The sequence below is a fragment of the Protomyctophum bolini genome (genome assembly GCF_963924005.1).
Source record: "Protomyctophum bolini genome assembly, chromosome: 4".
Taxonomy (NCBI): Eukaryota; Metazoa; Chordata; class Actinopteri; order Myctophiformes; family Myctophidae; genus Protomyctophum; species Protomyctophum bolini.
The window spans coordinates 19146333-19157947 of NC_137865.1; the positions used below are offsets into that span (position 1 = coordinate 19146333).

Consider the following 11615-nt stretch of genomic DNA (forward strand, 5'->3'; position numbering starts at 1 on the left):
TTGAATTCGGGGAGTGGAGTCTTGGAGAGCCGACGCAGATGGCGGTTGCCCTCAGACATCGCTTGGAGGTCCCATGCCGCTACCATAGTGTCTGCACCAGCTGCTAGCTTGGCTCCTTGCTTCGTAGGGGGAAAGAAGGGCTCTGAATGAGAACTCTTGCCCTTGTGTGGTAGGGCCCACCCCACAGAATGACTGCAGAGCTCATGGCTGGAATTTGTCACCTTCCTGTGAATGCCCTGGACCTGGAAAGCAGATCAAAAGCACAGTCGAATAAGTGGCACGTGCATGAATCATGCACGTGCCACTTATTGTTTCTGAAGGTGTCTTAAGTTATTTATGTGGTGGCACTCAGAGATAGTTGGTAGACATGTAGACAAAATGACGCAAACTTGTCACCTGTGGCCTGGGTCTGGGGGGGCAGTGTGAGATGGGGGGGTGGCTGATTTAATTGCAAGTAAATGCACACACTAGATGTTGTAAATTAAGTTAATCTAAGTAATAATATATAATATAGTTTATTATTTGCCGAAATAAAGAACTTTGTGATCCTAAAACTCTTGGGTGTTGTCTATCCATCCTTCAGGGTTCAGGGTAGAGACACATCCCCCCAGTTGATTTGTATGTGCAGTTGGACTAGTTTTGTGTACACTTAGCACTTAGGAGTGAAGGAGAGGACACTGGCCTAATAGTAATGATGTCTGTCTATAATTCAGAAGCATTAGTTGCACTAAATTTAGTCAGATGAAAATGAAACAATATATCTGAGTAAACTTACAAAAGCTATTCTATACCACTATACCAGGTCAGAAAGTAGCCGATGCGATAGCTAACTGAATTGAGTGAATTTGTGTCAGAGGTTATTACAAACACCTAAAAAATGTCACACACCTTTGTGAAAGCAGTCTTCCAACATGGGAGTTCATTTTGGCTTACATCAAGGAGGTGCTGCCAATTAGACTGATCGTGTGAAGTGTGTTTTAGATCAAGAACATGGCTGGACTCAGTGGACTGGACCACCCAGATCCAGTCAGGGCTAGAGTTAGATCAACAACAACTTCCTCAGATATCAATTACAGGTTGCATGACTGTACAAATACAAAGAAAAACAGACTGCTGACAGATATGTCATTCAGTAGGCTATCAACATGTTCCTATTAAAGGAAGTCCTGGTAGTCACTCAGACACTCACAATCACATTATTGAGAAAGGTATCCAAAAAGGACAATGGGGTATTCAACTAGATTAAGCCGGGGGCCACAACTGTAGAATGATGTGTGGGCTGCACAGTGTATACGCACGAAGCCGAAGCGTGACAATTTGTGGGTTCTCAAAATCCATGTTGTATTCAAACATAAAGATTTATGTAATGCATTTGTGTACAGTATGAGCACAGGGTGATATGTCTGTATATACCTTAAAATAGATGTAGACCTATTTGACAGTGCAAAAACATAATTGCCTTGACATTAACAAGTGTCAATGAGCAGTTGAGCACCAGCTAGAAACAAACACACACACACACACACACACACACACACACACACACACACACACACACACACACACAGAGAGAGAGAGAGAGAGAGAGAGAGAGAGAGAGAGCTGTTGTGTCTGACAATGACATTTTCCCTCGCAGTAACGGAAACGGCGTCAACTGTCGCTATGGTTACAGTGTCAGCGTGGGGCCGTAAGGAATTATGGGAAAACTGTTGCGTTTGTGTTTTGGATCCAGGGAAACTATCTACTCTCTCATCCAGACTACCAGAGTTGAGGAGAGAGGTGGACGATTTGCTTGAATCGGAGGTAACAAACATTGGTCATTGATTAAATGCACACTGACACATGGCATACAATTTATGACCCGCATAACAACTTCCAAGAAGACCTGTGATGTAATAGCAAGGCAAGCTAAACTTGGCTTGATGCTTTTAGCACAGGCTAAAAACAACTGCAGCTTCGTTAACTGGGCGGGCGGGCGTTAAACGTAAAACAAGCTAAACTAACAAAACTGTATCGATACTGTATCATTTTAACGCTATTATACGCTACCCCGGTCGTCAAAATACTGAAGGTGCTGTAAGGAATTTATTTATATTTGTTCAAAGTGAGTGTTAACTACTTAAATCATTGCTAACTATAGCTATGCTATGCTCAAATGGCTAACTGTGGTTCAAAGGGGTTCCCTGTTGTATTAATTCGGGATTAAACCGGGATTTAACAGATCCTGGTTTAATATACCCTGGATCAGCGATTAACCTGTTTCATGATAGATGGTTAATCTTGCCAGATTAATTTAACCAGTTAACCTGGATATGTTGATGCTTGATTCGGTTTCATGATGCAATGCCACGTTTGTTACCATGGACACCACTAATACTGTGGACTTGGCCTGCTCCGGACCTGACCTAACCAGGCTAACAGCAAGTTTAACCTAAACCTGATGTATTTACTGTTCATTAAGCAGTGAGTTAATAATCTGATCACAAACAATGCTTTTCCCCCCACTTATTCAATTATTAATTATGGGTTTATGTTGTGTTGTATTTTATTAGTCTGCATTAAAACATCATATAGTATTAGGTACACATTGCCATTAAAGGACTAATTTAAGTCCTATATACAAAATCAAAGAACCAAAATATATAGGCTGCACAACCTCATCATGACAGCTTGTAGATCAGCTACTTTTGGTGAATGTTCCCCTAGAATATGTCCAAGTTGTTAAGAAGAATCAAATACATCCCGCCTTTTTGTTTGTGTAGGCCTATTTATTTTTTGTAAAAGTGAAAATATTATTAAATGTTACCATACACACTTCCGACGAGCGCTTCCAAACTCCAACACGTAGAAAAATAAACTGAATTAATTTCTTCTAGCTCATAACATGTCTACAGTGGACTTTTATGAAACAAACACTCAGATAGGGATGACCCCCATTTGTCCACTCTCAAATTTGCAGACCAGCAAGGGTGCATTTGGTTCCACTTGCACGGTACTCCCTCAAAGTTAAAAGATTTGATGTTCAAATGGTTTTGCAGCTCCCTTTGAGCAGTGATGTCTGAAGTTAAAGGGAAGATGCCAACGTCTCCTGCCTCTGCCTCAAAGGGCTTCAGCTCGACCCCTCTTAAGTACAGCAGCAGGGCCAAAGACGTCCACAGAGCCACGGCTGTGGAAGAATATTTGTCATCCGACGAGGACACATTCTCCCTGCTGTCTCCCATCTACCATGACAGCTTTGATAGTGATGAAGAGCTTCAACCAGACACCTCGCTTAGACAGTCTGAGGAAGACCCAAGGCCCACCATCTCCCCAGTCAGGTACTGTGTGTGTGTGTGTGTGTGTGTGTGCGTGTGTGTGTGTGTGCGCGCAAATATCTAAAACAGATCTACAAGCTCACAGTGCATTCCATCATTACACGTTGTGAGCCTGCAGATTGGCAATTCTTTGTAGATGTATTTGTCGTACCACTAAGTACAGTGTATAGGGCTTACAGCAAAATTACACTTTGGTAGAATCTTTAATTGGAACAACCTTTGAAGATATCGCTCCAATATTTGGAGTTACATTATGGCAACAAGGTCTAGCAAAGTGTCATTGTGTTTTTAAGTTAACCCATTAAAACCGGTAAAGCGGTGTCACAAGAAGCTTGTACATCTACTAATTTTGAACATTTGTTTAAAAAAAAGAAAAAGTGCTTTACAAAGGTTAAATAATTTTGAATTCTGAGAATCACTGTTTCAGAATGCGGTTATAGAATCGGCCTCAGGTCTTAATGGGTTGTAAAGGAGATACAGCCTGGTTATTGTCCGAGTTGATTGTGTTTCAGGTGTGAACTTCAAAAATCACGTGCTGAGGAACAAGCTACTGCCAATGAGCGACCTGCAGTATCGCCATCGCTCAGTGCCTGGGAGTTGTGGCTGGTGAACAAAACCAAAGATGACCGCGTGAAAATGGGAATGAAAGCAGAGGAGGTAAGTCTGGTCTTCTGTCATTCCTGTTAACGATACCACTAGATACAGGGGTGCCCAAAAGGTAGGTTGTGATCTACCAGTAGATCGCTAAGGTTGCGCAGGTAGACCACATGACATGGCCTAAAAAATATGTTATTTAAATAAATGTAAACTTGATTGACTTCAAAAGGAGCCTGTCAGTGTCTCAAACACACAATGCAATATGCCTACTTTCTTTTCAAGAGGGTATAGGCCTAGTATTACAAAGTAATTATACAAAACCCTACCAATTCCATTTTCCACCTCTATAATATTTTTGGTGCGTCGATCTTGTTGATCTGGTCATTTTGAAAGTAGCTCTCAAGTAAAGAAAAGTTTGGGCACCCCTTTGTGTTTACAACCATTTGTGTTTAACAGTGGTTCTCAAAGTGGGTTTCCAGCTAAATCAGTTACTGTAATAGTAAAACTATTTTAATCTATCTGTGATGTGATGCATTGTGAGCTTGTGCTATTTTTAAAAGATCTTGAAAAACTGAAAAATGTACTTTTGAAACAGTTTAACAATACAATTTTGTATGGGGGTCCTTGGCCAAATATTATTTTGGGGGTCTTTTTTGAAAGTTAGATTTTGATTTGGATCAAATTAGATTTGAGGAAAACGTATCAAAAATATATAATATCAAACCTACGTTTTATCATGCGACACGTTCTTCTTACACCCTTGGTCAGAAACTGGGACTCAGTGGTTTTTCTATGTGGTGAAATAGGAGTGCCTGCTGGAGGAGAAAAAAGAGGAGGAGAAGAGAGAGCAGGAGCAGAAGAAGAAGGTTGTGGAAGAGAGGATCGAAGCATGGCTGACGATGAAGGCGGACCTGGTAGACAAATTGCTTCTTCAGCTGAGGCTATGGCTGTATATGACTTTAAATCAATTATTTTCACCTCGATTGCGATTAATGAATACAGGTTTAAGTGATTAATTAGACGCGTGTGTGTGCGTGTGCGTGCTGATATTAAGAATAGTAATTCTTAATATCAGTTTCGATGTATTTTCAGTTAATTGCCCGGCCCTAGCTTCGCCTATTGCATAGATATCTCTGGCCTTGCTTATATTGCAGTACATACAATGTACGTATGGTGTATATTTAATTTTAGTTTTTGTCCTGACTACACTCAGAAGAGGCAAGAGACACAGCTGCAGCAGAGCAGAGAGGAAGAGGAGATTCAGAGGCAACAGGTGAAGCAGAGGCACACTGAACAGAGGGCACAGCACAAGTACAAAGAATGGCTCCATAAGAAGAACCAGGAAAAACAGCACAAAGAAAAGAAGGAAAAGGTATGAAGGAGATCGTTATTGAGCAATAATGAACGATGCATACACGAGAGGGTGTGCTTTACCGTGATTATTGGCACGACATCGTTGCTGCAGGAACGAGGCTTTAGCCTAGTTCCATAAGCAGCACTGAAGTGCCAATAATTTTGATAATGCACACCCTCAAGTGTAATATTGCGATTATATAACAGTTAAAACCCTTAAAACGGCAACTCAATTTCATTGTAACTATTAAGTATTAACTAAGATATTCGATAGAAATTCATAATTGTTTAATGTCAGATTTAGCCACTACGACCACAAATGTCCCATGCAAACTGCTAGCCTCGAAACTACCTGTTGTATAATGGGCAGTTAATGCTAGAGCCCGGCCAATATATTGGCCGTTATTCGACTTTAGTGAGAACATCGGTATTGGTAATTATGCAGCCATGGTGTCCCGGTTTTTAACCTTGAAATTTGTTTTTAATAGGACTTATGTTAATGTTATGTTATGTAAAATCAAATCAAATTCAGTGTATTTTCCGGTATTTCGTTATTGGTGATTAATTTTATTTATTTTGTTTGCATAAGTTAAGTGTTTTCAAATAACAAATACATTGAATCAAATCTAAGTTTTTAAAATGGACTTTTTTATCCCCTTCTTTATTTTCCCAAAATGAAATATTAAATATCGGTCAAAGAAATCGTTCAAAACATCAACGGTCTAGATCTCTCCAAAATCGGGGTTGGCGTTGGACCCAAAAAGATGGCATTAGTTGCACTCTAGTTAGTGCAGCGATTCTATCTGTAGATTCTGAACTGAAGATGCCCCACTGACATCTAAATGATTCTGTTGTTGTTGAACAGGAGGACGCTGCCAAGAAAGAGGACGAGGAACGTGAACGACGAAAGAAGGCAGAGAAGAAGTTTAAGGAATGGCTAGAAAATACTGATGAAAAGTGCAAAACTAGTCCCAAGTCACCATGTTGCCCGAGAAGTAAGATCAATATAATAACATGGGAATTAATAACTATTAACTAACGCTCTTTTAAGATAGAACACAAAGGGCAGTTTGAATAAGACTTTTTGTTTTAGTTCAGAGTTCTGTGTGAAGGCCGACCTGCCCACCTAATCACCAAGCAAGCTGTTTCAGGGTGAATTAAGGAATCATTTCAAAAACTTGCATTTTAATTACCTATGGCATTCAGCCAAAACAGTCAACCATGCTCCCTCCCTCTAGCTCAGGGGTTCCCAACCTTTCTATTACCACTGACCGGTTGACAGTTTCTAAACCACAGTCAAGTGACATCACTGACAACTCCTTGATATCTTTATGCTATCGAGTCAACTTTCCACCGCTGTTTGGAAAACTGGTACCGGCCCGGCACCGGTACCAGTGGTTGAGAACCTCTTATCTAGATTACCAAAGCCTCTCTAGCCAGAGACGCCGCAATGCTAGCAACATTTGCCAAAAAACAAACAAACACTAACACTAACTAAACGTTAGTTTAGTTTCTATTCTATTTCCATGGTCACCTTCAGATATCCCTGCATCTTATTGCAAATCAAATCAAAATCAAATCAAACTATTTATAGAGCACGTTTAAAACAACCAAGATTGACCAAAGTGCTGTACAGAGGCAAAACAGAACAAGCAAGAAACACAATATGAGAAATATCGACAAGATCACAGGAAACATACTGTATAAGCATGACGAATAAAAACTAAGAAAGGACTCAGATGGGATTAAAAGAGAAAATAGATTACAAGGAGTGTCCATTTGTAACTTCTGAAGGTGCCATCTTCCAGTCCGCTGTTTAACCAATGTAAACATGTGTACCATTGCTTCAAAAGCCATACCCGGCAGTGTGTGAAAAGGAGGGAACCTTGTGCGGTCTTTCATGACTGAAACATGTGTACAATAACACAACTAATGTTGAGAAAACAAAAGACACATTTGCATAATTATGTTGGCATCCCCACAGGTTTCTATTCAAATGTATGTAGAACTGCATGTATGCAATTGTAATGAGTCTGGCTTAATCTTTTAGGCTTAATACTGCTCTAATGAATTCCATGTCCTCAGACGTCACTTTCGTACAGGTTTTAAAATTGAAACATATTTGATTGTGTTCACCCAGGTCCTTATGATAAAGGCTACTCATCGCCAAGCTTCTGCAACCCCATCCCATGGAAGCCGATCCACGTCCCTCTTCCAGAAGGAACACCCAAGAAGAAGACCGCTTCGCAGCAGAAATCCCAAAGTCAGTCAAGACATCGGCAATGTCCCAGTGGCACTGCTTATAGACTGAGAGACAATGTGAGGAGATGACCCAGGACTCACAGAATTGAGGAGATGACCCAGGACTCACAGGATTGTTCTAACATATTACGTTAGGAATAATTACTGGTTATTCGTCGACTGTGCCGTATGACAAACGGGAAAGAAAACACAGAACAAAAAAACAACACTCGAGATTCAACTCACCATCATATTCCTTTGGACTCTCGTTGATCAGTGAGGCAGCTATGATCTAATGCTGCAGATGCATGAAGTACATGCTACTTTGTCTAGATTTAATATTGTTTTGTTACATTTGGCAAGTGTAAACCCTAGTGATTAACTAGAACATGATACATCAGTGCCATATTTTTAATGAAAAGAAAACACAGTGTCTTTTAGTAATTAACTGTTAAAATGACTGTTGACCTCTGTATAATCAGAATGTCTTGCTTACATTTTGTTGATACAAAGAAAAGCCTTTCTTTGCTTGACTCGCATAAGTTGACACATTTTGAGTGCAATCAAAACGCCTTGTTTTAATTTTTTCCCCCACCGTCTCCTTTCATGGCATTGTAGCAAAACACGTTCCATTGCATTTGATAAAGTACTCACAATACGGACACACACGGACACAAAAGACGGTGGTGACTGGCTGAGGCCTGCTGGTGGAGTGGCCCCTCACACTCGCACATTGTTCTCTGTCCAGTTGTGCCTTGTTCCCGTGTGGGCTGAGATGACGACAGAAACGAGTGTGTGGGAGGAGAGAAGCACTGGGGGAGAGGGTCTCTGTGTGACTCGGTATTGCATTCTCATCCTTCCATTAACATCTCACTGTGAAGCCAATGTATGAAGCGCTGAGGTAAAAACTATTTAATTACATTGGATTGGATTAACCCATATAACATAGGCCTGTAAGAAGAAATTTGCCTGAATTTTATTTGATTTGTTTATGGTTCTCGTTCTATACTTGGCTCCTTATCTTTTGTTAGTGACTGCCGTGGAATGTGTGAGTTGACGGCGGCAGGCAGGCAGGCTAATAATGGGGGTCTACTGTATGTGTGGTTTGGCCATTATAATGTCAGCCGTGTGTTCAGAGAACAGCTGTCAAGGCAAAGGAGTCAAGTGTTTGCTGTTAGTCAAGAGCAGTTCAACTGCACAGGGAGTGGTTCAGCTGTTTGCTCAGGGATGTTTGCACAGGAAACATCACAAAATGAAAAAGGCGAGACCTTGGGGCCTGTATCGCCTTCCAGGTGTTTCTGTGAACTTGTATTGATTTCACAGAATGTGCTGAGTAGGCCTGAGCTGGTGCATCGCAATGTTGTATTTTGTGGTGTTAAAATGTATGCAATCTGCAGACGTTTGTATAGAAATGGGAATGAAGAAGTTGTGGGGGGGGGGGAAGAAAAATATCCACACAGACGTCTACATTTATTTTAAGTATGTTTTGAAACTAGAGAGGTCTACCATCGCATTGTAGTTGTACAGTAACAGACAAAGACCTGTTGAAACATTGTACTTTAATACAATTACCCTGGAGACATTGAAGACGTATAGATATTTTCCTTTTTGTATCCAACACCTGTTGTAATTCTATTCGGACGCATCTCTTGGACTGTCAATAAAGAGGTTCTGTGCCTGGTCAGATCCAATACTTTTGCCAATGATCTCCTCAGTGCTTGTTTTGTCCTTGCTCTTCCAGTAATTAATACTCCTGACAGAGCCTGAACAAACTTCACATCCCAAGATGCAGTGGTGCAGGTGGGCCAGCGACTGGAAATCACACCTACCTGGACAGGTAGGGGGCGTGTCCTACATGTACAGTGAGTGGGGGAAAGGTTTTGGGTGGGACCAGAACAGAGGTTGAGTTTAAAGGGCACGGACGGCAAGAGAGCCAAGCCTGAAGAATGTGGTTGATAAATGTAATGTTGGAACGGAAACAAAATCAAAATGAAGAAACAGATTTTTCTATTTTGGGCTTTTGAATGCACTGTCTCAAGAAAAATGGAATGTGACTGTTAGAGCGACTCCTTTTTGAATTTTGATAGGTCATAGCTACCCATGGAATGCCTGCCTATCTGCAATGCGCAGTATCACAGACTGGGATTTGGATTAAGCTTGAAGGATACTCTTCTACCACAAACAACTATATTTGGAACATGTATTTATATTTAGCTTTAGATGCATTATGGAAATTTATGCAATTCTGCAACAACCTCCTACAATAATGCTGTGGATTTTCTCAGAATGGGACCAATCCTTCTGCAGTTGACATTGTGGGAAACTGAAACAAATGTACCCTTTTTGTGAACCATTTTGTTTATGTAAATACTCAATAATTATTGACACAACTTACAAGGAACCAGTTTCATTGCTTAAGGGCTCAAGGACTGGACCCAGCTGTTCATTAGTGTGATTCTCATCTTGCGTATGACTCCCTTCACCATGCAGAACACGGGGCCAGAGCAGGAAGACTCCTTTGACTTTCTGTTTAAAATCATCCTGGTTGGAGACTCGAACGTTGGCAAGACGTGTGTGGTACAGAGCTTCAAGTCTGGCACATTTACGGAGAAGCAGCAGAACACTATTGGGGTAGACTTTACTGTTCGTACCGTGGATGTTGATGGCAAGAAGATTAAGGTAAGAGAAGTGCATTTTGTAAATGATATATGCAGCACAATGTTTGTGTACCTGCATTCTGTGTTCACTATAATCCACCACAAATGGCTGGTTGATATCACAAGGTGTAACGTACAGGAGTTGATGGCATAGCCTCCTACACCTATAAGAGTTTGGTACTGTAGGTATGCTCTGTGCTCTGACCATCTGGTCTTCTGGTGCATTAACCTAAGTTAATGAAGCAAGGTTGCACCCTTAAGTACAATGTAGTTATAAAAGCATCTTTGCAAATAATCAGTTAAGAGTTTTCAATGTCTTACTGTCGGCCCATTCAAGAAATAGAAGTGGCCTCATTTGTGTGTGTGCTTTCTGGGCATGTGTTTATTCAACATAGACATCTTATTATCCTATAGGGTGTGGTATTTTATGTTCAGGCAAGTAATTATCAAAAAGAAGGCTGACATTTTCTTTCTTTCTTTTCAAATAACCACTGTTTATTACAATGTTAATTATTTAAACTGAACTCACCAGAATAAAACCCAGTGTTGAACCATCCTAACCATGTTGGATCATAACCTGATCATAACCTCTTTTGTTAACGTGTCATTATAGATGCAAGTATGGGACACAGCAGGTCAGGAGCGGTTCCGCACAATCACCCAGAGTTACTACCGCAGTGCCCACGGAGCCATGGTAGCTTATGACATCACACGCCACAACACCTTTGACTCTGTGCCCCACTGGATCCAAGAGGTGGAGCACTTTGGAGCTGCCAGCATCGTAATGGTACTCATTGGTGGGTAGAACGGTAACTGAATGAATGGATCAACTGACTAGTACACTGCAAAAGTGCTTCTTAAACATTTTTATTTCAAGGACTCCCCAAATTGATTCCCATTTGGAAAGATTGTTGTGCCAGGGACCCCCATGACAGATCTTTTTGTTGTTGTTTGTAGATTTAGCACATACTGTACTTCTACAGCTGTTTATAATGTGTGTGGGGAGATAGCAGTGGAGAGTGAAACCTATGATCATTCATTCACATTTTAGTATAGAGCTTACATGGTGAAGCAATTATTACGTAATTGACAGCCAATCAAATAGCTGTCCAGTGTCCACTCTGTTTGAGTGTTCCACTACCCAGTCCTTTTGTGCCTTGCAGGTAACAAATCAGACCTCCATGCTCGGAGGCAGGTGTTATTCGAGGATGCATGCACTCTGGCAGAAGACAAAGGTGTGCTTGCTGCTCTGGAGACCTCGGCCAAGGAGGCCCAGAATGTGGACGTAGCCTTCAGCCTCATGGCCCGAGAGCTGATGGCCCGGAATGGCACTATTGTCACAGACGAGACCGCCCAAGACTTCCCTCACTTCCTGATAGGCGACAACTCCCATCCAATCCATGGACCCATATTCTCACATAAGAAATGTGGTTGTTGAGGTAATCGAACTGCC

The 11615-nt window shown here is 41.2% G+C and overlaps 2 protein-coding genes across 3 annotated transcripts; both read left to right on the forward strand.

Moving 5' to 3' along the window:
* The first annotated feature begins 1695 nt into the window (after positions 1-1695).
* Positions 1696-9208, forward strand: ccdc34 (coiled-coil domain containing 34). Its single transcript, XM_080762393.1, has 7 exons — positions 1696-1803; positions 3039-3317; positions 3827-3971; positions 4718-4825; positions 5125-5283; positions 6130-6259; positions 7405-9208. Exons 2-7 carry the CDS (start codon positions 3055-3057, stop codon positions 7593-7595), a joined length of 996 nt encoding a protein of 331 aa, XP_080618519.1. The 5' UTR covers positions 1696-1803; positions 3039-3054; the 3' UTR covers positions 7596-9208.
* On the forward strand, positions 9208-11606 carry rab19 (RAB19, member RAS oncogene family). 2 transcript variants are annotated; one of them, XM_080762394.1, is made up of 4 exons: positions 9208-9342; positions 9996-10184; positions 10776-10959; positions 11326-11606. In XM_080762394.1, the coding sequence occupies exons 1-4, from the start codon at positions 9292-9294 to the stop codon at positions 11598-11600; spliced, it is 699 nt and encodes a 232-aa protein (XP_080618520.1). In that variant the 5' UTR covers positions 9208-9291; the 3' UTR covers positions 11601-11606. The 2 variants fall into 2 exon arrangements, with proteins under 2 accessions (XP_080618520.1, XP_080618521.1); XM_080762395.1 differs by having other exon boundaries at positions 9245-9342; positions 9593-10184.
* Positions 11607-11615: the final 9 nt, after the last annotated feature.